Source organism: Rhineura floridana, chromosome 4 (assembly GCF_030035675.1).
Source record: "Rhineura floridana isolate rRhiFlo1 chromosome 4, rRhiFlo1.hap2, whole genome shotgun sequence".
NCBI lineage: Eukaryota > Metazoa > Chordata > Lepidosauria > Squamata > Rhineuridae > Rhineura > Rhineura floridana.
Genome location: NC_084483.1, coordinates 119,779,763 through 119,807,396, shown reverse-complemented (window position 1 = coordinate 119,807,396; position 27,634 = coordinate 119,779,763). Strand labels below are relative to the sequence as shown.

General features: G+C 42.0%; 1 protein-coding gene across 12 annotated transcripts in view; it reads right to left on the bottom strand.

Annotated features, from left to right (window-relative positions):
• Nucleotides 1-27,634, bottom strand: part of TIAM2 (TIAM Rac1 associated GEF 2) — a 274,765-nt gene that overhangs the window by 132,262 nt on the left and 114,869 nt on the right. For all 12 annotated transcript variants that reach the window (XM_061624187.1, XM_061624191.1, XM_061624185.1 and 9 more), the window contains 3 exons: nt 26,789-27,013; nt 12,659-12,844; nt 8,686-8,832 (listed from right to left, as the gene is read on the bottom strand). In XM_061624187.1, coding sequence (XP_061480171.1) covers nt 8,686-8,832; nt 12,659-12,844; nt 26,789-27,013 — 558 coding nt within the window. The remainder of the gene's footprint in view (nt 1-8,685; nt 8,833-12,658; nt 12,845-26,788; nt 27,014-27,634) is intronic.

Below are 27,634 nucleotides of genomic sequence, written 5' to 3'. Positions count from 1 at the left end.
GGCGAATATCGCCTTATTCATAATTTGTCTTTCCCAAAAGGTGCCTCTGTTAATGATGGTATTTCATCTTTATATACGTCAGTTCGCTATACTTCCTTTGATGAAGCCGTTAAGGTTGTGAGGAAGGCTGGTAAGGGCGCCTTGATGGCGAAGTGCGACATTAAGTCTGCATTTCGATTGCTCCCAGTGCATCCGGGTGATGTTGATTTATTAGGCTTTCGTTTTTAGGGACAATATTACGTAGATAGGGCGATGCCTATGGGATGCTCTGTGTCCTGTGCGGCATTTGAGACTTTTAGCACATTTCTGGAGTGGGCTTTAAGGACAAGGGCAGGTTCTTCCTTGTCTGCCCATTATCTGGATGATTTTCTATTTATTGGCCCTGCAGGCACGTCTCATTGTTTGCACTTGATGCGGACTTTTGAGCAGTTAACTACAGAATTGGGTGTCCCGTTAGCTCCGGAAAAATCTGCCACTTCTCTTTCATATTTGGGTATTATTTTAGATACGCAGTCCCAGTCTTCTCGTCTGCCTCCTGACAAGTTGTTAACATTGAGGCAGAGGTTGCGTTCAGTTTTGTCTTTGAAAAAGGTCACACTAGCTCAGTTACAAGAGCTTCTGGGGTACTTAGTCTTTGCTTCTAAAGTTATTTCGCCAGGTAGGGCATTCCTTCGTCGTCTCTGTGATGCTATGAAGGGAGTTCGTTCCCATTCTCATTTTATTAGGGTCATGTCAGGGATGAGGGAGGATTTCAAAATGTGGCTGACTTTCTTGGATAATTACAATGGCCTCTCTTTTTGGCGTGAGGATCTATTGCTGGAAGCTGAGCTACAAGTACATTCTGATGCTGCTGGGGGAATCAGTTTTGGGGTAATCTTTAGGTCTCAGTGGTGCGCTGAGAGATGGCCTGCAGATTGGTTAGCTTCTGGGATTACTTCAAATATGACATTTTTGGAGTTCTTCCCCATTGTGGTGGCGGTCCACATTTGGCCTGGGGCATTACAAAATCGCACTGTGCGTTTTTGGTGCGATAATCTGTCTACAGTGTGTGTGGTCAATACCCAGACTTCTAAATCGCCTCAGGTGATGCGTCTGGTGTGGGCTTTTGTATTACAATGTTTGCGATATATTATTTGTGGCTCGCCACATTCCAGGATTGCAGAATTGCATTGCTGATGCTCTCTCACGCTTACAGATGGCACGTTTCCGGGAATTGGCGCCAGGAGCGGCCCAAGATTCTGTCCCTGTCCCTTTCTTCCTGTGGAGCCTTGGCAATTAGAAGCTGGGGATGCCATAATTTCTGCGCTTGCTCCCAGCACTCGGAGAGCGTATCAGCGGGCTCATGCAACATTCCAGGCTTTTCGTGCCAGTGGTGCTTTATTGGCTGAGTGGCCTATTCCTGTATCACATTTGCTGCAGTTTATGTTATATTTAAAAGGGCAAAACAATTCCGTTTCTACCATCGCCGGACACCTCTCTGCGCTGGCCTTTATTTCCAAGGCAAGAGGAATGCAGGATCATTCTGTAGATTTTAGGGTCAGGAAGGTCCTTCAGGGTTGGTCGCATTCCGCTCACAGGCCCACTGACCGAAGGAGGCCAATCACGCCCGATGTTCTCCTTCAGATCCTGCCTTTATTTAGGTCTCTGTGCTCATCTCAGTATGAGTCGCACCTGTTCGCCGCAGTAACACTGATGATGTTCTATGGTGCTTTTCGCCCTAGTGAAGTATTGCCTTCCTCGAAGCGCGATGTGTCCTATCGAGCCTTTTGCTTTGGCGATTGCACGCTAGGTGCAGATATAGTTAGGCTTTCCCTTCGAGTCTCTAAGACTGATCAAAAGGGCCGTGGCAGTATTATTTCATTGAGAGTTTGCCAGGTCCCTGAATTGTGCCCAGTGGCTGCAGTGCGTTTATTTCTGTCAATGAGGCCGGCGGGCCAGCGTTACCTCTTTATACATGCGGATGGTTCTGCCCTGACTCAATTTCAATTTTGGGCCGTTGTTCGGCGGGCCTTGTTGGCCAGTGGTCGCGATGCTGGAGTCTATGGGCTGCATTACTTTCGGATTGGGGCGGCTACAGCCGCCGCCCTCGTGGGCATGAGCATTCAGGATATTCAGGCGATTGGAAGGTGGCGTTCTTCCGCTTTCAAGTCTTATATCAGGTATTGATTCTAATGTGTTGTTCTTTCCTTTCTTAGGTGTGCTGAGCCTTCCTGTGCCTGCGAGGGTCGTCCTGTGTGGCCACTCGATTTTATTTTGGGCCCATCGGAGAGCCTTCTCTACGCTTGCCGGGACACAGCTGCAGCTTTCCGCTAGAGCGACGGTTGGCTGGGAGGCTCAGAGGGGCATGTTTTGGGATGCACTCATGCCTTTGGTGTGCCGGCGTATGGCATCGCCTAACCGGCCACATATGTTGGTGGTCCATTTAGGGGAAAATGATATGGTGCTGCAGCCAGGTATGGATCTGCTGCTGAAGATCACCCGTGATTTTAATGCACTCATCCAGTCTTACCCGGACCTTGTTATAGTGTGGTCCGACATGCTGGTGCGTCGTGTTTGGAGGGGGTAACAGGATCGACAGATCCAGAAAGTGGCTGAATAGGAAAGTTAGGAGTTTAGTTTTGTCATTGGGGGGGCATATATTCCTCATGACAGAATCCATTTTCATGCACCGCATCTGTTTCATGGTGATGGTGTCCATCTTTCGGATATTGGGTGTGATTTGCTATTGGAGGATTTTAGGTTGGGTTTGGGGGCTTTGTTTTCTTTGGGTTGAGGGGACCAAGCTTAAGCTGATCCCCTCTGGTGGCGTTGGATTCGGGCAGGTGAGGTAATTGGGGTTAAAAATGGAGGTGGATGAGGCATTTGGGTAAAGGGCACTCCCTGGTGAAACATCAAGGCGTAATGCCTGGTGTGGATCCGGGGGGTGTCCACGTGGAACCGACTTGCACATCATGGTGAACGCCTGTACGGTGGGGCCAGGATGCGGAGGTTGGAACCACAAACCTGACTCCGATTGCAAGGAGGGAGAAGTTGTCCCACATCCTTGTCTGGGGAATTGCAGTATGATGTGACTGACTTGCCTCCGGGTTTGGAGGGTCTACACCCTCATAGATAGGTTGGGTCTCACCTGCCCGAAGGATTTGAGATTATTAATTGGCGGATTGGAATTTGATTGATTATGTGTTATATTTTAATAAATATAACATTTCAATCATACATGTGTCACGAGTCTTCCTTGGTGTGTTGGCAATGAAATTCTTTCTCCTTGAAATAATTATTAATATAAAGTCTGTTCTACTGATGTACCACTGTTGTAATTTTTCTCATGGATCTTAATAGCTGGGTTTTTTATAAGAAACGTGAGAAAACATCCCAAGATAACAGCAGAGCTGTTTTCTTTTCTGATTATTGTTCTGTATCTTACGAAGTATCATAGATATGGAACTAGGTTTAAGGCTTTAAGTGATTCACAGCACTCATGACTTTGCCACACACTTCATAATCATTCTATTAACATGCAATTTCTCCTCTCAACAAGCTGTAAGAATTCAAAAAGAAGTGAGAGTGACCTGTTCATGTGGCATAAGGTTTGTTTGTTAAAATGAGTCTTGAAGGAAGTGGGATAAAATAAAAGTCTACATGAAGGTTGTAAGTCCCTGGCTATGTCATGGTTCCAGAATACCCATCATCAGATGAGGACTTTAGTGGTAGCTGCGATATTCTGGGCTGATCTCCAGGCTGAAAACTTGCAATATGATTTGATCAAAGTGTGCAATTGTGGTAAGTTCATATTTTACAGAAGTGAAAGAAGTCCTTACAAAGGCTTTTCTCACTTGTTCCAGACACACGCACATCCACACATACACCAATAATGTCCCCAACTTCTATTAGCAAACTAGAGCACTCTGGGAGATTTCCTATAAGAAACCAATTTACCCAATGGGATTTGCAAATACACAACAGGGTAACAATGGTTCTTACTGCTGACATTTCATACTTGTCCAATGTTTCAGAAGTACTATTTACAACTTTCTTTGTTGTTACATGACTTCAAGTCAATTACGACTTACGGCAACCCTATGAATCTTTTTGGATTCATAGGGTTTTCATGGTAAGAGGTATTCAGAGTTGGTTCACCATTGCCTTCCTCTAAGCCTATGGCACCTGGTATTCCCAGGCAGTTTCCCATCCAAGTATTAACCAGGCCTGACCCTGCTTAGCTTCCAAGAACTTTCTTTAGGTTAGGTTTATTGAATTTAGGTTAGGTTAAACAATATTCCCAAAGAGATTTACAGTGAGATATGGCCTATGTCATTTATAGATAAATTGCCATACTTTATCACTTTTCAAACAATGTATCATTATGCCACATAAAGGGACAGATAACCAATGTAGGTAAACATTGTAGCTTCCAGTCTCTTCCATTTATAAAAGATTGGAGAAAATATATTTAGAACAGTTATGCATTTAAGAGGCTGTATCAGTTTTAGATTAAATTTATGTAAAATTAAATCTGGGCTCAAGAGAAAATAAATTATGGATTTGAGGTCCTACAGATATGAAGGAGTTATTTTTTTTTAAAAATCATTATAAAATGAAGTAGTCTTTCATTAGGGATACAGTTTTGTACTGAGAGAGGTAGGTCTGTGGTTGACAAGATGCCTCTAGAATGCTACATTGCCAAGAGACTGCAATTCCGACCCATCTCCCCTCTTTAACCAATTCTGTTGTTCAACAGTATCCCTGGCCATTGTGATATTGCCTTCCCATCAAGATGTCTGCTCCTGAGCCACAGTAATGCTAAGTTTGCTCATGTAAGGAAAGAACACCAAACTGGAACACCTAAAATATTTCATGGTATATGTGCTACCTTTTACAGTTGATCCAAGATTAAACATAGACTTGAATGAAAACTCTGGAAATAATACTACAAGGATATATTCATTATTACATGCTATGTGCAAGAGAGATCGGGGAATTATTCTTGCCATATTCATATGTCATCATCATATTAATATATCACAGATTCCAACGTTTTCAGTGGGGACTTTTGCTGTACAATTGTAATGGATCCAAGTTAGGGTTAGTGCACATTGTTAAATTAGTCTCAAATTGGTGACTGTATCAATTGCAATCTTTTTCAGACTTTCCAGATCGATTAAGATACACCAATTCAAACACACAGAGAAAAATACTTTCTTTTTTAAAAAGACTGGAACAAAAATGTTAAAAACCTCACAAACACTGGTTTTGTAAGTGACTTCATACAAACTAGTACTACAGTGGCATGGGATATCAGCTGGTTACCAAACAACCAAATGTCAAGGAATTATATGGTAACCATTTGCTGCAGAGGCACCAGATGGAAGCTGGGTCTGGGTCAGGGCTGACAGCTGACTACTGAAGACAGGGAGGTCATTGCACCTGAAGCTGTTGAACAGGAACTCTAAGAGGAACCTCCCAGAACACCAGGGTCTATAGGGCCAGAGTCTGGACCCTTGCAGACACCTGTCCCTGAATATGAAGAACCAGATGCCTCCCATCATACATCACCAGTCCAGCAGCATAGGAAGAGCACCAGGAGGGAGGATATGGAATGGAGAAGAAGAGCCCATTTTCTAGCCAGAGGATTAGTCCTTTAAGGCTGTGAAGTTCTTTCAAGGTTGCGAAGCATGGAGTCAAAGGCTTAAAGGACCTCAGTCTGATCCCAAACTCTGTCAGAGCAAGTTCCTGACTTGGAGCTGTCCATGGTCCAGCAACCTTTGACCAGCCTTGCCTCCAACCTTGCTTCTTTCTTCATGGAATCCTGCATCAGACCAGAACATGAGAAAGAGGCAGCCTATGTGTCACCGTGGATTTCACAAGCAAATATAAAGTTTTATTTTATTTGTACTGGCTATGTTCTGTCCATATACCCTGCATTTTCCCTTTATTGCCTATTAAATGTCCCCACTATTTACTGAAGGTATGCTGTTTTAGTGAAATTAGTTCTAAGGAACAAGTTGTGATTAGGAAACTAGTATCAACTGAGAATCCACCCTCATGTCTTCTTTTTTTTTTTAATTATAAAATTAATTAATTCATGCTTTCATACAGGTATATTTTCAGACATATTAATCACTTCTTTACATATATAATTACATAATTAATTAGCTTCCTCCCCCCCCTTTCCTTCAGGTTACTGACAGGAATGGCTCATATGGGGGAATAGTTCTTTACAAGTTCCAAATCCTCTCATATGCTTCGGGGGGGGGGGGGATGTCATTTTCTCATATACTTGTTTGTTTTTGTTTATTGAAAAATGTATATAGCCATTGGCTGTTACAAAAGAATCACAAGGATGATACATAAAACAGTGTGTAATATATCACATAAAACTTAATAAAAATTGAAACAGATCAAAAAATTTAAAACACATATTAGTTATAAGTTTTAACATAACTAGCTCTAAGCTTCTTTGCCGCCAGAGCAAAGTTTGCGGTGGCCACCATTATATGAGGTTGATCCAAGGATAAAAGGAAAACCACACTTTTGGACTCACTCATGACTATGGTTCTATGAATCAGCGGGGATAAAAAATTTTCTCTTGGGGCACTAAATAAAGGGCAGATATACTTACATAACAAATAAAATCCCACCGAACAAACAAATTTCCCTCCTGTCCCAGTTCTGTGTGCTGTCTTTCCAGGAATGATATCTCCCATACTACCCAGTACCAATATGCCTTAGTTGTCCCTTCCAACACTTTCCAAAACCTTGCGATGGAATGGTGTGCTGCCAACAATCGGAGACTGATCAGAGGTTTATTGCTCAAGTCCATACCTTCATTCAAAAACAGGTTCAGCATTGCTAACTGAGGTGACTGATCCAATCGCTGGTCCCTTATTAGTCCTATCTCCTCAAATATTGCATTCCAAAACGTTTGAATTTGTCTGCAACCCCGCCACATGTGTAAAAATGTGCCTATCTTCTGACAGCCTCACCAGCAATATGGCATGCAGCCTGGGTTTACATGTGATAGATTTCTGGGAGTAAAATACCATTTTTAATGTATTTTGAGAGATATCTCCCTATGTTTTATTGAAATTGACCTATAAGGTAGTTTACTCCACTGAGTCACCCAGTTCTCTCTTTCTATATTTCTATATTTAATCCTATATTTCTATATTTAATCCTATATTTCTATATTTAATCCTATATTTCTATATTTAATCCTAATTTGCTTTCCCACCATATCTTGACCCTTGATGTTTCTCCACATGATTTATCTGACAGTATTTCCTAGATATTGAATATCAACCCTTGGAAGTCTTCCTGAAATTCCAAAGTAAGATTTTCAAACCCAATCAGCCTGCTAGTTGCACTCTCCCTTATAGTTACGTTATTTGAGAAGGCTAAGAGTTGGCTCTCCAATAGCCATGGGAGGAGGATTTCCTGTAGGTCGACTTTGAGCCTTTCCATAGAAATTGGTTGCTCATTTATAAATAATCACAACGATGATAAAACCCTTTGGCACACCATCCAGAGATGTCATAAGCTCAATACTTGCTATAAAACAATGGGTGGAATGCCAAAGGAATTAAAGGAGATAAGCCAGGAACCAAATCTGGTAGCTTCTCTATCCATGCATCAGACATCGGCTGTGTAAACCTATTCTATATTTCAGACCATGAAATTATTTTTGAAATACAGAAAAACTTTCAGGGGAATCTCTTCTATTTGAGTCCCTTCTAAACTTACCCATTGCTTACCTGTATCTCCCATTACATAGGGGATAATATGTTGAATTTAATTAGCTAGGTAATACATTTCTAAATTGGAGATTCCCCAACCCCCCTTCCTGCTCATCTTATATAACCCCCCTTTACTGACTCTGATTCTGTTCTGCACAAAAATTAATTGACTTAATTGTTGCTGCCACAGTCGTAACCTCTACTGGCAGAACCTGAAATAAAAATGTCAATTTTGGGAGAGTTATCATCTTAATCATCACTTTTCTGTCCATTATTGAGAGCTTACACTTCCTCTATCTATTAATTAATTACTGTCTTCTTTCTGACAAAAGTGGATGCTGGTTTTGTTCAGATAAACAGCCTATCCATGTCTGTTTATCTCATTTGTCATTTGAGAACAACATATCACTTAGCTTTGCCTTGCAGAAAGGCCTGACTGTTACAACAGCAAATCCAGTTACAACAGCAAATCCAGTGCCATGTTTGATCATCCTGCATATTGCTGATGCTGGGAAGTCATAACTCAGCAGTAGATGACTGAATGGACAAGGCCCCAGATTCAAACCCTACTGTCTCAAATTAATAAACCACAGATAGTAGCACTGGAACATATCTCGAGGTAAGATCTATCCCAGTAGTACATGAATGCTAGATTGGACACACATTTCAAGTGACTTTCATCAGCCCTAAGCTAGACAGCCCTAGAGTAGTCTCTTACAGAGATATCTCAAGACCATCTCTGATGTGGAAACTGCTACAGGCAACTGCCAATGCAACATGGTGCATGTGTGCGTGTGTGCGTGTGTGCATAAAATAATGACTGTTGGCGTTCTGCACACCACTGTCTGCAGTAACCAAGCAGGCCACCTAATTTAAATAATCTGTTTTTTACATCACTGATAATTTTACAACAATTTCCTAGACTTTTTTTAATGAATTCACTGGCAATTACCTGTGTTATAGAAGGCCTTTTTTCCTTTGTCTTTCTTGCAAGAGTGTCCAGTCCCTTAAGAGAGGAAAACAAACCTTTCTTGCTCCGTACCCTCTGTGACAGAGAAAGTGTTCGCTTCCTAAGCGCCGCCTCATCTCTAGAGCAGATCTAATTCAGAAAAAGAAAAGGAGGGAGGGGGAAGAGACAGGCATCTATATATATGCTCTTCATAACTTGTTCATCAAAACCAAATGTAACAAAAACATAATTAAAATGAAATATGACATAAAAGATGAATTGTAAGATGAGCCTGAAACATGTCCAGGAAGGTTGATGACCCCACTGGATTTATTCAAAAATACATCTATATACGCCCTATTCACTTATGATGAGGAAATTGCTTCATTCAGTATTCTGAGGGAAGACAAAAAGTATGCATCCTTTCCAAAAACAGGCTTATGAGATATGATAATAATTTCTGAATAAATACTGCAAGTAGCTATCCCTCCTTTTGAAAATTCAGGCAACTAACAGTGCAAAAATTATTTGTCACTGACCTCAGTATGATTTACTTCCAGGTAAAATTAGCAGCCCAATACATTTTTTTAAAAAACAAACAAACACTAACTATCCTTTCTCTGTGAAATACCTCCTGCCAAACCCACATAAGTTTTTGCAAAGTAACCAGCAAAGAATTGTAAGCTGTGTTTTGACTGAATTCCAAAAGTGAAAGATGCATTCAAACATGCATGGAAAACTGTGTTTTTTGTAAGGCTGAATTTATAGTTCTTAATGGAATATGGCAAATGCCAGCATCCCAAGGCAAGTTTCTGAGCTTTTAAACAGAGTTTGGAAAAGTTACTTTTTTGAACTACAACTCCCATCAGCCTAATCCAGTGGCCATACTGGCTGGGGCTGATGGGAGTTGTAGTTCAAAAAAGTAACTTTTTCAAGCTCTGCTTTTAAAACATTATTTTTTCTAAAAAAAAAATTCAAGCTGATTAAAGTTTTATTTTGTTTTCATTGGATATTTTAAAAGGGATTGTAGTCATTCTTTTTTATTTACCAATCAGCTATACATTTTAATGATAACCGGATGAACATAGTTAAAAATACATCAGCAATATACATAATATGGTTAATATACCATATTACAAGAATTTAGCAGGTAGAAGTTATGCTATCTCTTTATTTCACATTTTTCAACAAAATATCATTTATGTTGCTTTGGGCTGGTTTGTTTTAATTTCTTTGCAGGGGAGTTAGAGAAAAAAGGGACAATGAATTCTGCTTTTTTGATTGGAACTTCTCATTAGTTACAACTTCTCAAATGTTACAAATTTCCTACACAATAAGCACTTCTATTGAACAAATGGAAGAAGTAAAAGCCACATAGAGATCATGTGTGATGATCACACACTCATCTGTTTCACTGTATCTACAGCAGTGACCAATTACAGCTTCCCAGAGCATGTGGGCAAAAACATCATGTGTGTTATCGCCACAAGATGGTTCATGCCTTTTCCAATATGAAAATGCTTTTGTCATACAGCCACGAGAGTGGCTGTATACTATAGCCAGCGTGGATTTTTCACATTCCACAATGTTAAATGGAAAATACCCCCATGCCATTCTGATGCTTCCCATAAGCTCATTTCAAAACAAAACCTTACAAAACTTAGAGTCCTGAACTCAGAAACACTTGCTTAACAAGCCTCTAAATTTTTATGGTGATACACAAAACAGTCAGAAAGAATAGAGTGTTCAAAGTTTAAAAAGAGAGAAAAAAACCCAGATCCCTTTGGGTCTTTTTTCTGTCAGAGTTCTCATAATCTGTTGAAATTCATTAAAAATCAGCCATGTTCACAGAGTACCTGTAATTCTACTACTCATCTTGCCCCATACTCTGACCTTCGTCTTCTGCAGTTTAAAAGTTTTAAAAATGCCTGGCTACTTTTTAATTAATTTAAGAAATTTTGCATTGATCTGATTGATAGTGTTGGACATGCTCAGTAAGAACCAGCTATCAGTATTCTAAACGACAGGCTCACAGCTGCTGGGTTTGGCTAATCAGGGGGCCACACCCACACCAGACTCTGATTTCACTTGAGACAGTCATGGCTTCCCCCAAAGAATCCTGGGAAGTGTAGTTTGTGAAGGATGATGAGAGGAGACTCCTATTCTACTGGCAGAGCTCCAATAGCCAGACTGGTTTAACAATCAGCCACTCTGATTGAAGGTCTGTGAAGGGAACAGGGCGTCTCCTAGCAACTCTCAGCACCCTTCACTAACAACATTTCCCAAGATTCTTTGAGAGAAGCCATGACTGTCCAAAGTGAAGTAAAGGCCTGGTGTGGATGTGGCCAGGGACAGCTTTGGTTTAAATTTGGGTGGGAGGCTACATGTGCCTGCTGTAGAAGAAAAAATGGAGGAAACCCTGAAAAACAATGATAGTGTTCACAGTGTTTTCCTTTTGGAAAGGAAAGGGGCTTCCCCTCTGCCCAGTGCCCACCCACCCAATCTCCTCCCCTCCCCCTCCTCCTCCCCTCCCCCTCCTCCTCCCCTCCCTGCCCCTCCCCCTGGGTCAGTGTTGGACTACGACCTGGGAGACCAGGGTTCAAATCCCCACACAGCCATGAAGCTCCCTGGGTGACCTTGGGCCAGTCACTGCCTCTTAGCCTCAGAGGAGGCAATGGTAAACCCCCCCTGAATACTGTTTACCATGAAAACCCTATTCATAGGGTCGCCATAAGTTGGGATCAACTTGAAGGCAGTCCATTTCCATTTTCAAACATGATTACACAGAAATAAATCCCATTGAACCCAAAAAGTATGCAAATGATCAAACCCATCCTCTCTTCTCCTCCTATCCCCTCCCTCTTGCCCCTTCCCTTGCCCCTCCCCCCATCCCCATCTCCTTCCAGTTCTCTCTTTCCCCTTCCCCCTCCTCCTCCCCTTTTTACCCAGGCTTTTGGGAATAGTTACTGATATTTAGTATTTGTTGTAGTTTTGCTTCAATTGTGTTTTTATTATCTTATATATGGACACAGTATTATATTGAATTTTGCTGTTACCCATCCTCAGATCTTTGGATAACAGCCGGGTATAAATGGTCTATATAAATGAATAAAATAAATTAGTCATTTTAAAGCAGTTTTTCCTCAGACAGAAAAAGGGTCACAAAACTATAACTTTAAGGTCAATCTTGCTTATGGAAGTTACTCAACATTTATCTGCAGAATATCAGAAGTATTGGGGGAGGTAGAGATGTAAAATTTCCAGAAATTGTGAAGCCATCGAAAAAACCCAGTTTTTTTCCAGGTTTTTCCAGCAAAAAATGGCAATTTTTGGAAAAATTGAAAAATGCAATATTACAACTTTTTACAGATTGAAAGTCAACGTGTTACTTCAGGAACATAAAATGTAATTATGTACAAGTTGGTTTGGCATAAAATTATCACATTTGGTATATTAAAAGTACATTTTATTCAAACAATTATTACAAATTGAATTTACTTTTTAAAATTTTTACTTGTGTTTGTAACAAATGGAGCTACAAGCTCCTGAACTGCAAGGAGAATCTGAACTTCAAGGAACCTCTTTTGTTTTGCAAGTTTATGAGGAGCAGGCAAAAAACAATAAAAAAAGAAAAGGAACCAGCAACATTAATAACAAAGAAAATTATTATGTCTCCGCTAGTCCTCCACAGTGTTATGCAGACATAAAGCATCCATTCCAATAAAAAGAACTGAGAAAAAGGGGGGACCAATATTCAAATAAACATTTTATTCATTATGCTAAAATAAAACATTACATAATCAATTTTTCTTCATTTTTTTCAATATTTTGGGAAAATACCAAAAAGGCTTCAGAAAAAAATGGGGAAAAACTGTTTCCCCCCCCCCAAATTTTCCAGTTTTTTTCTGGACCTTCACATCTCGGGGGGTTGTTGTTATGCATTTCTACATTTTATATGAAGCCCTGACCAACTCACCAGTGCATGAAAAGATGAGACAGAGAAGATACCTAGCCTTCCTAGTGCCATCTTTGAAGGACGACTGGCAGCAGCCAAAAGGCTCTTTGGATTTGGTAACTCTCCACCTTGCAGGCTGGCTAGGTAACAGCGCATCCTGAAGAGATCCATGTTAAATTTCTCTAGATTCTGTTCCCATTGCTGGATCTGTTTAAATACATAATTGAAATACCAGAAGAACAATTAATAGCTTATGAAAGACAATAAAGAAGGTCTAAGTTTTACATACCTCTTTCATCTTGAGCAACATGAGGATTGATTTGTTAGTCTCTTCTCAAAAAACATTCTGTCACATTGTATCATGAATTCTCAAAAAATGGCTTGAAATAAAAGAAAGTCGGTGGCCTTAAATGCATGCTAACATAATAACTTAGGAACAAAGTTTGTTATCCACAGAAGCCAAACATTTTTAAAAGGATTCTTGTGATCCATGATGAGCAAGATTACTTAGCTTAGTTTCTCTATCTGGAGGGCACCATATTGGCTATCCCTGATGTAGACAGTATTGTGCCAGATAGACAATTAATCTGACCTAGCAGAAGGCACCTTTCTTTTTCTCATCTCTCCTCCCCACCATAGCATCACCCATCCTTGATCTTAAGTGCTATGAAATTTCTTCATAACCCCTTCTCTATTCAGTCACATTTCTCAATTTTGTCTCTTTCTCCCTTTTCCCCGCATGCCCCTATCTTTTCTTCATAGCCCCTGCATATCCTTTCTTTGTCCTCTGCCTGTTGCCCATCCTTCCTTCAGCCTCCCTTCCTTTGGGGACTTCTTTGCCCATCATCTTTCCTATGGTCCAGGACATTATCCCAGTCTTAAAACAATCCCATGTAAGATTTTGATGCCAACCAAGTTGAAACATTACTCTGAGAACTGAAAAATGGCTTTGTTCTCAAAGCAGCAGAACATTTCATGCCATCACATCAGTTTCAGCCAATGTGTGTCAGAGGCTCCACTGCTACAAGAAAGAAAATGATACACACTTCCAACAACCAGATATCTGATATTCGAGAATCTCTACCTAGAGAAAACTACAGGATATTTTCTACACACATATACAGCACTGTGTTTATTCTTGTCAACAGTTATCGGCTCCTAAAACTGTTAATAAAAGAGGCAGGAGGTGGCTCTAATATTAAAAGAGCAAACATTATCAAGAAAATAACACATACGTCCACATGAAGTAACAAAGGTTGTGGACACCTTACTCACTTTAAAAGCAAGACTGGCTTTTCTGGCTGCATTTTGAAGCAACTCTGCCCTTCGCTGGACACACTTCTCTTCCCCACTGCTAACTTCAGATCTTTCAGAACTGCCCATAGCAAAGTGTTGAGCCAATCACTGTCTGTGCCTGAGCCTACAGCAAAGCTTTTCCATTGGTCACACTTGGAGATGCAACAGATTAATCTACCAATCAGTTGCGAAATATGTCTGAAGCTGAATTTTTAAAATGCACTCAAGCTGATTCAATCAGGTTTTAGAATAAAAAGGGGTTGAGTTTGACTAGCATCGTGTGCCCTTGTTTTCAGAAAACAGGTGGAGATGCACTGGAACCAGCACAACAGTATGTTTCTACCCTGTATATATGTTCTTAAGTATTTTCAGACTTAAACATGGAAATGCAGGAAAAACTTATCAGATTGTTTTATGTTTGTCCATTGTTTTGATTTTAGTCTGCTTTAAAAGTCTATTCTTTCTTGAGGTAATCAGGATGCTGAATACTTTTGAACCATCAGTTTCTTCTTCATGGTCATGTAGAAAGAGAGCTGTTTCACAGCTTAATCTCTCTATATACTAACATTCATATAAGGAATGTATGAGGTTCAAATGCATTGCATAATGTCATCATTATAAAAACCTTTAGATCTTAGACTGGAAAATCATAGAAACAACTTTTCCTTTAAAATTTAGTGAACACAGTTAAGCCAATGAGCATTTTTAAAAGACTTCTTGATAACAGAGCTAGGATTTTCTAAGAAGCTATAAAGAAGGAGTAGCCAATGTGGTGTCCTCCTGATGTTGTTGGACTCCAACCCTAAGCCAGCATAGGCCATGATCAAGAATGATGAGAGATGTAGTCCAGCTACATCTAGAAAACACCATGTTGGCAACCCCTCCTATAAAGCAACTTCCTCCTTTAGTTGCCTTTGAAAAATGCTAGGCATGTTTCTCTCTTCAGAATTATATAACAAAATGAGGCAAAATAGCTCTCAGAGAGGCTTGCACCGCAACCCTATAGATGTCTACTCAGAAATGTTCCTCTGGGTTCAATAGGGATTATTCCCTAGTAAGCATGTTTAGGATTTCAGTTTGAGAGATTTACTAGATTAAATTACTACATTAGACAAAATGCTTTTATATAACCAGATCTGATGCAAAATATACAATCTGGGTATTCTGAATAGCAAGAATTAGTGCAACAAAACTAGGTGCAACTTCCTAAGGTACACATGTAGGGATCTGTGCATATACTTTAAAACTGGTGGCTGGTAACATTTTGACTTAGTAGGACTGCAATTTTTAGTCTTGTTGTTCTCATCACAATAGGACTTGTAAAGCTCTTATTGAAGAAAATGTGCCATTACACATGTGCAAAGTGCCACTGTCTCCTCACTAAAAATTTATAATTTTTCTGCACATCTATGGACAATGGAAGAGCTTCCATCTAAGGGAGCCAAGTATGATTTTAAGACAAGATTGACTCCACACCTCTTATTTAGAAATTAAGCCATACCACATGACATAAGTTTTTGAATTCATGTTCTGATTTCACCTACACATCTATTGGCAAAAAACTAAACACACACATAAAAACCTTTATAATGTGATGAACGCTGGCTTCCAGTTGTATGCAGTTCTCCACCCCAAAAAAAATCCAAAACTCATTTTTCTCTAAATTAAAAGAACAAAGTATAACAACCAATAGACAAATATTGTTTCATTTGAATCAGGACACATCAGAGCAGAACAGATTTGCAATGCATGACTCAGTCCTGAAAATGTGGAGTAATATCTGCTTATGTGCAGAGTCTATCACACCAGACTAATCATAATCAGCGTCTGTTATGTCTGAGATTAGGGAGAATATCTTCTTGGTTTGGGGAAGGATGCAGAATCATATCCAGACAGGAGACTTTCTAGCAGGGCTCACAAGCAGACAGTCCTGGGAGGGACCTCTTTGTCATAGCTATACTTTTGCATTAGGATTGGCTGAGTGGTGCAGAGAACAGGAAGCTGCTTGGCCAGCAAACGGGATTTAAATAAATGCTTTCACAAACCTCTGTAAATTCAAGACATTATAAAATATGTGTGGACTGGGAAAGAATGTGTAGCTTTGAGTGGGGGGCATTTTGTAAAAATTGGTTGACATTCTCACTGGGAGGGCTGTGATCCAGTAGCCCTGGTGGACCAGACTCCACTGGATTAGAAGGCTCCAAAATGTAGTCTTCATAAATGCTCTCTCCTCTGACAATATGGGAACAATCTTGTCCTCACATTTCTGGATCACAGTCACCACTTTAATTACTACAAGTGACCTATCCTGTTGGAACAATGCTGCACCAATTGCATGATAAATGTTTAAGGTAGGTCACTGATCTGTTTGTTTGTGATAAGAATCGTCTACACTGTAGACTCTACAAGAAATCATGCAGGGAAGCTTTACAAAAAATTTTAAGCCACAAATGGCTGGTAAATATTTTTAATGGCTCTAACTTTGCAGACCTATTTGCAAGCAAATTTATTACTGGATGAGTCAATGCATGGTTGAAAAAACGGTAATGCATGTTTGGAAAAAAGTTTCCAATGTACATATCCCTTACCAGATCAGAAATCATGTGCACAAACAGCCAATAAATGTGTAGTTCCCAGAATTATACCCTGCCTTCAGAGTCGCTGTGCCTGAATCCCTAAACTATCTGTATTACTAAAATGAGAGTGCTTATAAATAACACCAAAAGCACTCAGTTACCATGATAAGACTAATAGCACTAGGGGTTTTTTTTAAAAAAAAACAGAAAATGCTTGTAGAGTGTAATATAATGTTATGCAATTATAGACAAGGGAATTGTTCAAATGGTGTGGCACAAATTCTTGCTGCATGTCCCATTTGTAGCATGTCCCATTTGTAGCACCCATGCCATCAGCTGGCCAGCCCTGGGCTCCTTCTGGAAGGAAGAGCAGGATATAAATGTAATCAATCAAGCAATCAATTAATTATTAATAATAATAATTCAGTGCTATAGTAGTTGCAACATTTGTATACAGAAATATAGGCTGAAATTTGCAGAATCAATTCTAAGTCTTAAAGCCTAGTCCTTTTAAATCTGGAAAAGGGACACAGCTCAGTGGTAGAGCATCTGCTTTGAATGTAGAAGAGCCAAGTTTCAAGCCCCAGCAACTCCAGGTAGGACTTGAAATGTTCCCCACCTGAAATGTTGGAGAGTTGCTGCCGGTCAGTGTGGACAATACTGAGCTAGATGGACCAATATCCAATATCAATATCAATGACCCAGTATAAGGCAGCTTCCTAACATATCTTCCTAAGATACTCCATCTTTTATTCAGACACTGCCTTGAAGAAGTGGAATTGGAGAAGGTCGTAAAAGACAGGGATGAGTAAGAACAAAGAGTACAAAATTGAATTTTATCCTTGATTTACAAGTCTTCCTGAAGTGAAATCTAACAAAGTAGGTAAGGACATGTGTGACAAATCTCCAAGGCAATGCATTTCACCCACAAGAATTTGCCAGCTATCTTTTTGTCACAAAAGAAGTAACAATGGAAGATGCTGGCTCACCTTTAATGAAATCTAGCCACTGCTGAGATCAACTTTTCCATATCTTGGGTCACCATATATTGTTGGACAACTCCTATCACCCCTGACCATTGGCCATGCTGGCTGAGAATAATAAGGAATTGGGAAAGGCTGAAAGATTACTGTTTGTAGTTATCTGGAGGTATATGTGTTAGAATTCCTTAATATGTTTTTAATAATGTTTTTAACCCTATTTAAAAGTTATTTTTTAAATATTTTTAACACTGTTTTGTTTTAATGTATTTTAAGATGTTTTTATGTTTTACTGTGTTTTTAGCACTTTGTTTGTCGCCCTGGGCTCCTGCTGGGAGGAAGGGCGGGGTACAAATTAAATAATAAATAAATAAATCACTTCACAAAACACACACCCATATACACACAAAATATAAACATAACCTCAGAAGATCTAAATTGCTCCTAGTTACAATCAGTTTGTTACAAGGACATAACAGTCTACTTTATATCTTCTCTTAGGTTTAAAGACAAAAACTCTTCCTTCACATTTTTTTAAAAAATGTGTCATTTTTCACTCCTGTTTTAAAGATAAAAGATACAGAATATGTTCCTCCTCCTTCAGCTAAGATAGGCAACAACACTGTTAGTGTTTTGGTGCCTCTTGAAAAATATTTATGCTTCATATTTTGCTGGTGTTTGCTTCTAGTGAATGCTCCAATATTTTTATTTGCCCTGGATCACTGCTGTATCTTAATATTTTGTGGATTTTTACAGATTTTTAACTGTCTCAAATTTGTGCACCTTGGGATGCCACATGAAATATATACCCGAATAAAATAAGTAAGATGAATATTATGTAGCAGGGAATTAAAATGAGATCCAGTGCCTGCAAGGGAAGAGGACCATCACCGCCCAGGGAGGGAGAGCCATCTGCCTGCTTTGCTGCTTGGCCAACATCTCTGCTCTCTCCTTCTTGGGCTCCTGCTCTGCACTTGGGCACCTTGCAGGACCAGGCCCCAGGTACTCAGCCAGCTGTGCCTGATACTGTTCAACCTGTCCCTTCTCTGGAGGGGATATATAAGCCGGCTGGCTGAGGGGGCTTGGGAGATCCAGTGCCTGCAAGGGAAGAGGACCATCACCGCCCAGGGAGGGAGAGCCATCTGCCTGCTTTGCTGCTGTTGCTGCTTGGCCAACATCTCTGCTCTCTCCTTCTTGGGCCCCTGCTCTGCACGTGGCACCTCGCAGGACCAGGCTCCAGGTACTCAGCCAGCTGTGCCTGATACTGTTCCACCTGTCCCTTCTCTGGAGGGGATATATAAGCCGGCTGGCTGAGGGGGCTTGGGAGATCCAGTGCCTGCAAGGGAAGAGGACCATCACTGCCCAGGGAGGGAGAGCCATCTGCCTGCTTTGCTGCTGTTGCTGCTTGGCCAACATCTCTGCTCTCTCCTTCTTGGGCCCCTGCTCTGCACGTGGCACCTCGCAGGACCAGGCTCCAGGTACTCAGCCAGCTGTGCCTGATACTGTTCCACCTGTCCCTTCTCTGGAGGGGATATATAAGCCGGCTGGCTGAGGGGGCTTGGGAGATCCAGTGCCTGCAAGGGAAGAGGACCATCACTGCCCAGGGAGGGAGAGCCATCTGCCTGCTTTGCTGCTGTTGCTGCTTGGCCAACATCTCTGCTCTCTCCTTCTTGGGCCCCTGCTCTGCACGTGGCACCTCGCAGGACCAGGCTCCAGGTACTCAGCCAGCTGTGCCTGATACTGTTCCACCTGTCCCTTCTCTGGAGGGGATATATAAGCCGGCTGGCTGAGGGGGCTTGGGAGATCCAGTGCCTGCAAGGGAAGAGGACCATCACCGCCCAGGGAGGGAGAGCCATCTGCCTGCTTTGCTGCTGTTGCTGCTTGGCCAACATCTCTGCTCTCTCCTTCTTGGGCTCCTGCTCTGCACGTGGCACCTCGCAGGACCAGGCTCCAGGTACTCAGCCAGCTGTGCCTGATACTGTTCCACCTGTCCCTTCTCTGGAGGGGATATATAAGCCGGCTGGCTGAGGGGGCTTGGGAGATCCAGTGCCTGCAAGGGAAGAGGACCATCACCGCCCAGGGAGGGAGAGCCATCTGCCTGCTTTGCTGCTGTTGCTGCTTGGCCAACATCTCTGCTCTCTCCTTCTTGGGCTCCTGCTCTGCACGTGGCACCTTGCAGGACCAGGCTCCAGGTGGTGCTTTTCCCGGGAAGAACGGTTTGAGAGCTGCGTTGGTGCGCATGGAGCATGGGACTGTGGTTGTTGTGTAGACCTGAATGGAATGAGTGGATGTTTGTATGACTGTATGTTGTGAGTGTGTGTGTATTTTTATTTTATTTTATTTTTATTTTATTTTATTATGTGCCTGGGTGGGAGGATAGGGTATTGGGAGGGGAGACCAGAGGGGGCCCCTGTTAGCGTAGTGACGGGTAATGGGAGGTATGGCGTTGTGAGGAGGACATGCCGGTTGAGGAGAACTCGGCACAGACAATTGGTGGCTGTACCGTGTTCCGGTCCTCCCCACATCCACAGGATTGCTGGTAGTTCTATCAGCCAACTCTCGGATCTCCAGTTGCTGCTTCTTAATGCCAGATCGGTAAATAATAGAGCTTCCCTCATCCATGATTTAATTGTGGATGAGGCGGCCGATCTGGCGTTTATTACTGAGACATGGGTGAGCGATCTGGGAGGCATTAATCTCTCCCAGCTGTGCCCACCTGGGTACTCGGTTCAGCATCTGGGTAGATCTGAGGGTCGGGGAGGGGGAATCGCTGTGGTCTATAGAAGTTCCATCCCTCTCATTAGGCACCCTATCCAGGTAGCTAATGGTCTGGAGTGTCTCCATATTACGTTGGGCCAGCGAGACAGACTGGGAATACTGTTGGTGTACCGTCCACCCTGCTGCCCAACAGCCTCCCTAACTGAGCTGACGGAGGTGGTCTCGGGTTTGGTGTTGCGATCCCTCAAATTTATGGTATTGGGGGATCTCAACATTCATGCCGAGACCGCTTTGTCTGGGGCGGCTCAGGACTTCATGGCCTCCATGACAGCCATGGGGCTGTCTCAATTTGTTACTGGCCCTACGCATATTTCGGGGCACACTCTAGACTTAATTTTTGCTACTGGAGCAGGGGATGGTGATCTGGGAGTGAGGGATTTTACATCTATTCCTCTGTCATGGACAGATCATCGCCTATTGAGGTGTAGGCTCACAATGTTTTCTCCCCTCTGCAAGGGTGGAGGACCTATTAAGATGGTCCGCCCCCAGAGACTAATGAATCCTGAAGGTTTTCAGAAGGCTCTGGGGAGTTTTCCGGCTGATAAAACTGACGCTCCTGTCGAAACCCTGGTCAATCTGTGGAATACGGAAATGACCCGGGCAGTTGACACGATCGCCCCGGTGCGCCCTCTCCTCTGCAGAGCTCAATTGGCTCCGTGGTTTACCCCGGAGCTAAGAGTGATGAAGCAAGAAAGGAGACGGCTTGAGTGCAAATGGAGACGAACTCCCGACGGCTGTGGTCTTGCACTTGTGAAGATCTCTACCAAGCTCTATGTGAAGGCGGTGAGGGCAGCGAAGAAGCAGTACTTTGCTGCCTCCATTCAGTCATCTTCTAACCGCCCAGCGGAACTTTATAAGGTTGTTCGGGGACTTTTACACTCTGGTCCTCAGAACGCAATAATACCATCAATAGCCCGCTGTAATGAGTTTGCGAGACACTTCCAAGATAAGATCGCAAACATCTGCCGGGACCTTGACTCCAATATTGTAGCCGTTGAGCCTAATGAGGTGTCCGGAGCACAGTCCTGTCCTGTTTTATTGGATGAATTTCAGTTGGTTCAGCTCGAGGACGTGGACAAGGTGCTTGGACAGGTGCGGGCGACCACTTCTGCTCTGGATCCTTGCCCCTCATGGCTAATAAAAGCTAGCAGGAACGGAACAGCCGGATGGGCCAAGGAGGTGATCAATGCCTCTTTACGAGAGGGAGTGGTACCACCCTGCCTGAAACAGGCGGTGGTGAGACCGCTCCTAAAGAAAACCTCCTTGGACCCTGAAAATCTTGACAACTATAGACCGGTAGCAAATGTTCCATTCCTGGGCAAGGTTTTAGAGCGTGTGGTCGCTCACCAGCTCCAGGCTCTCTTGGATGAAACTGATTATCTGGATCCATGTCAATCGGGCTTTCGGCCGGGGTTTGGTACAGAAACAGCCTTGGTCGCCCTGTATGATGACCTCTGTCGGGAGAAAGACAGAGGGAGTGTAACTCTGTTGGTTCTCCTTGATCTCTCAGCGGCTTTTGATACCATCGACCATGGTATCCTTCTGGGACGTCTTGCGGACTTAGGAGTTGGAGGCACTGCTTGGCAGTGGCTGTGCTCCTACCTCAAGAATCGTCTCCAGAAGCTGGTGCTTGGGGAGCATTACTCGAGTCCCTGGATACTCCAATATGGGGTCCCGCAGGATTCAGTTCTGTCCCCCATGCTCTTTAATATCTATATGAAGCCGCTGGGCGAGGTCATTAGGAGATTTGGAGTGGGTTTCCAGCAATATGCTGATGATACGCAGCTCTACTTCTCCTTTTCATCTTCTTCAGGTGAGGCTGTTAATGTACTAAACCACTGCCTGGCCGCGATAATGGACTGGATGAGAGCTAATAAACTGAGACTCAATCCTGACAAGACTGAGATGCTGTTGGTGGGGGGGCTCTCTGCCCAGATGGTTGATGTCCGACCTGCCCTAGATGGGGTTACACTCCCCCTAAAGGAGCAGGTCCGTAGTTTGGGGGTCTTATTAGATCCGCTCCTGTCACTGGAGGCTCAAGTAGCCTCGGTGGCACGGAATGCGTTCTACCAGCTTCGGCTGGTAGCCCAACTACGACCCTATCTGGATAGGGAGAACCTTGCCACAGTTATCCATGCTCTGGTAACCTCTAGATTGGACTACTGTAATGCACTCTACGTAGGGTTACCTCTGAAGACGGTTCGGAAACTTCAGCTGGTGCAGAATGCTGCGGCCAGAGTTCTTACTGGGACAAAAAAATTTGATTATATAACACCTGTCCTGGCCCAGCTGCACTGACTACCAATATGTTTCCGGGCCAGATTCAAAGTGTTGGTTCTTACCTATAAAGCCCTTAACGGCATCGGACCGCAATACCTGGCGGAACGCCTCTCCCGCTATGTACCTACCCGGTCGCTGCGCTCGACGTTGAAGGCCCTTCTCCGTGTCCCAACGCATAGGGAGGCACGGAGAACGATAACTAGAGCTAGGGCCTTCTCAGTGGTGGCCCCCGAACTATGGAACGCCCTCCCTGATGAGATACGCCTGGCGCCTTCTTTGCTATCTTTTCGGCGCCAGGTAAAGACCTACCTCTTCGCCCAGGCATTTTAAAAATTTTAAAATTTGAATTTAAAATTGAAAATTTTTAATTATGTTTTATTGTGTTTTTGTATTTTAACCTGTTTTATCATGCTGTACACCGCCCTGGGAGCTTATTGCTATAGGGCGGTCTAAAAATGTAATAAAATAAATAAATAAATAAATATTCTTGTGAGAAAATAATTTTTAACTGATTCTGGCAGTAAACAGAACTGCCTTCTGGAAGCACATATGAAGCTGGTAAGAAGCAGAAGGAACCCAGGAGAATATGCTAAAGACAGTTCATACCCAAGTTTGCCGCCCTGGCCTCCTGCTGGGAGGAAGGGCAGAATATAAATCAAATAATAAATAAATAAATAAAATAAGTTTATAAAGCCTTAAATATGCCATGCATCATGCTGCACATAAAATGTAGATAATATAAATAAAATGTTATGCAAGTGACTTCAGAGAGTTACTTTAATTAAGAAATAGTGTAGTAGTATTTGATGATTTTTATTGGGTATCTCTAACCACTGAGCTATGCAAAAACTTAGGACCCCACAGACATCACTCCTCCTTTAAAATGTCCTGCTATTTTATATGATGAGTTTGGCAACCACATTACAAACACCACAAAGAAACTCTTTACATTCCAGTTCTTATATCTCAGACACAACCCTTATTGCATCAATACAGATGACTCACTGAGTACTAGGGTTGTTTCATCTTTGTTTTACAAGGCTTTCTAGCCAATTTGATATAGCACACATTTTACTCATGCAAATCTGGGCAGCCAGAACAAAAAAAGCTTGTGAAAATTAAGGTCAAGTGGCTAATCCAATGCTTCCAAGGGACAGGCAGCTTTGAGGAAGAGACTCTGAGTCACAGGGTAAGTATGCAGGTAAGTTTATTATCCTTTGCATTTACAGAGAGGTTTCCCCCTTTTAAAAAACCCTTGCCACTGTTTGACACAATTATCAGGGTTAGGTTAGGTTATGTCCTGGAGCCCCAAGATGGCCAACTTTTAATGGAAGGTCTGACTATTTATTAGAGGCCAAAATCAGAAGCTAGTCAAGATGTTCTAATGAAAAAGGTGACAATTAGCAGCTAATGAAGGCTTGCAGCAGGCTCATCAGAGAAGGGACAAGTGGCAATGCTCAGCTGCTCCTATAGTAGCCCCCACTTTCACCATCTCTAACTGGATTCCCCAGAAGCCTTTGGAAGTCTTGGCCTACACTGTCTCCCACAGCAGTTAATAAAAGAGTGGAAACATATCTCCTGCGGCTCCATTGAGCTCAAACTGCCCTGTAATCCAGGGTAAGTATTCAATTGAAGGGACTGCATTGCTACAGTCTCCCTATCACTAAGACCTGCAATGGCAAATTCAGCAGGCTGAAGCTGAGGGCTGAAAGAAAGAAAGAAAGAACTATATTACCATGTACTTTTCTAGTCAATTATAACTTCCACAAAAGAGGTATTTTTCAATATCCTTAAAAGGCACCTATATCACCTACTACTGACCTTGCTCACAGAGAGTAGCTCTTTCCACTTTACCTCTGTTCAGAATAGATAGGAGGGTGGGCGTCCAGCCCTTACATCCAGTGAAATGTGAGTATATTTAAGGGGGCAAGCTCACTGTAGGACAGACCAAGACACTGCAAACAAGAACTGAAAAAGGGAAGATCAAACACACTGTGGATTTTTGAGGAGATATTACTGAGACCTTTTGTGGACACCATAGGAGATACTGGCTGCATTCACACTGTACATTTATTCCACTATTATGCCACTTTAAACAATCATGACTTCTTCCAAAGAATCCTGGGAAGTGTAGTTTGTGAAGGATGCTGAGTGTTGTTAGGAGACTCCTAATCCCTTCACAGAGCTACAATTCCCAGAGTCCCCTGGGAAGAGGGATTGACTGTTAAACCATTCAGGGAGTTGTAGCTCTCTGAGGAAAATAGGAGCACCCTAACAACTCTCAGCCCTCTTCACAAACCACACTTCCCAGGATCCTTTGGGGGAAGCCATGAACATTTAAAGTGGAATAATAGTGGAATAAATGTACAGTGTGAATGTGGCCACTGTGGGGCACACTGGTGCCTATGGATACCATGTTGGCAACCCCTGCCTTACGATAATCTTACTCATGCCATTTTCACAGCACTATTATTATAGTGAGAGAAGATCAGTGATTCCTGATTTCTTTGTGCAAAACATTTGATCCAGGTTGCTAAAGTATGAAACACCTGCTGTCTCCTATACTAAGGGCCTAGTTTCAGCCTTAGACAGCAAATATGGTTTTCTAAGTATTTAAATATTTTAAATACTAAGTTTTAAATTCTAAGTATTTGAAACTCTAAGTATTTTGCCATCTAACCTATAGGCAGAATGTAGTGAACCCTGAAGATTCACCTCCTGATAGAATCTAACAGGGATCAGAAGGTGAATCTTCAAGATTCACTACATTCTGCCTCTAGGTTAGATGGCAAAATACTGTTACTAAACAGAATCTGTTTAATTGCAGGGGCATCCGAAGCTGCCATTTCATCTGAGATGTAAAAATGGGTGATCCCATCACCTTATCCTAATTAAAGATCCATTCACTTATAACCATGCTATAATGGTTAATTCCATCTAAAGCACATTTATTTCAAAGTACTTCATGTACTTGTGGATAATAACTGCTGATACCAAATAATCGTTCATAGACTACAGCCCCCCTGATCACAGAGCTACAAGTTGTTCAAATGATATTTGCTCGTTCTTTCTTTTTCAGCCTGCAATCTACCCACTTACTACAAATGTAAAGAGTTTTAACAGTTCAGATACCTTTGGTTAATTAATGTTGTCACCTCTTCATCCATACAGAAATCAGATCAGTTTAACAAAACATGGAAATACTAATGACTGTGGACAATAGGAAACCCATCCAACTTTTTTGGGATTAGCCTTTAGACTGTATAAACCTGGTAACAATGACAATAATTAAGAGCCTCAGTAGCATGCATGTACAGTATATGAACCAAGGACAGGGAGAACTTGCCATGAAGATACTGGTTTTGATGGCTTTCCTGTGATGAGGACAATGTGTGTAGCAGCTCCTAGTTGCCTTGATGTGGTTAATTCAAGATTAGTACTGCAGTTTATTTGACTCTAGGTGCTAAGCAGATTGTGAACTCTTTCCTCTTTAGGGTAAATTCCCTGTACTCTGAACACAAATGAAGCATTCTGAGCTTTGAAAAGTTACTTTTTTTGAACTACAACCCCATCAGTCCCACCCAGCATGGCCACTAGGTTGGGCTGATGGGAGTTGTAGTTCAAAAAAGTAACTTTTCAAAGCTCTGGAAGCATTACTTTGACACAAATGTTAAACACAGTTAATGTTAACCAGGTTCTCTCTTAATCAGGATTTGATAAAGAGCTTCATATCTTAGTTGAGACTGTATTTAATGCTAATTAACCACAATTACAATAAAATAACCTAATTGTGGTTAAGGCCATTGGGAGAAGGGTGGTATGAATGTATTCTGAAGAGATCAGCTGGGGATGGGAAGGGAGATATTTAATTATACTGATACTTTATTGTTGTAAACTGCTATGGGGGCTCCTTTTGGAGCTGAAAGGTGGCATATAAATGCTTTATAAATAAATAAATAAATAAATGCTCCTAGTAAAGACAGAGCTCTGAATTTACATAGCAGAAAGTTAATGAAAAATTGTCTATTTTTTCAGGATTTCCACATGTGGGAAACCTGACTGCAAGAACAGTTGCCTATGAACATAGGTTCAGTCTGTTCTACAGCATCACACAGACACCAGCGATTCATCTATCTGCCATGTACATCTATAGGAATGTTTGATTTCTAACCTCAAAGTGCTTAGACTCTGAAGAAATTTTAAAGAGATAAATATGCAGATATTAATACATTGTTTAGTACCTGGTTCTCAATTGCTTTTCTGTTTTTAGGGTCGCTAACAATTGAGAGTTGTAACTCAGCCATCTTTTTCATCTTACTATCCATGTCAATTTTTTGGATAAGGCTTTTGGTCTGATTTTTCAGCAATCTAATTGTATCCTCCTTCCCAAGTTTCTTTGCAAAGAGAGAAGCAGAAGCGGAGTGTATTGCTGTAACCCAGTTTTCAAGGTCAGTCTGGCTTGTAGCCTAAAAAAAAAGGAAAAAAAGAAAAGGAAAAAAATTAACATTATAAACAAAATCATACCATAGCATATAGCTGGTTCCAAAACCAACTTCAGTCAAGAACAACAATGTGGGGTCAGTTTAAGTGGAATCTACTTATTCTCCCCCTCTCTAGGATGCACACCTTAACATGGTGAGGGGGTTTGAGAGAGTTGAACAAGCTGAGAGCAATGGCGTCAGGAGTCTAGACCAAGAGGCTAGACTCCTAGCAGGGGCACCCAAGGCAGAATGGTCAAAGCAGAGACACAAGACTAAGATGCATCCAAACTCAGAGGAAGGCAATGGTAAACCACTTCTAAATATCTCTTACCACGAAAACCCTATGAACATAGTATTCAAACTGCAACACAAGATAGTGCTGGAAGATGAGACCCCCAGGTCAGAAGGCACTCACCAAGCTACCGGGGAAGAACAAAGGACAAGTACAAGTAGCGCTGTGACTAATGATGCAGCTGGGTCAAAGCCAAAAGGAAGCCCAGAGGTTGATGCGCACAGATGAGAAAGGAGAGTCCGGAGTTGTATGATTCACACAATAGGAACATGGAATGTGAGAAGCATGAACCAGGGGAAGTTAGACATTGTCAA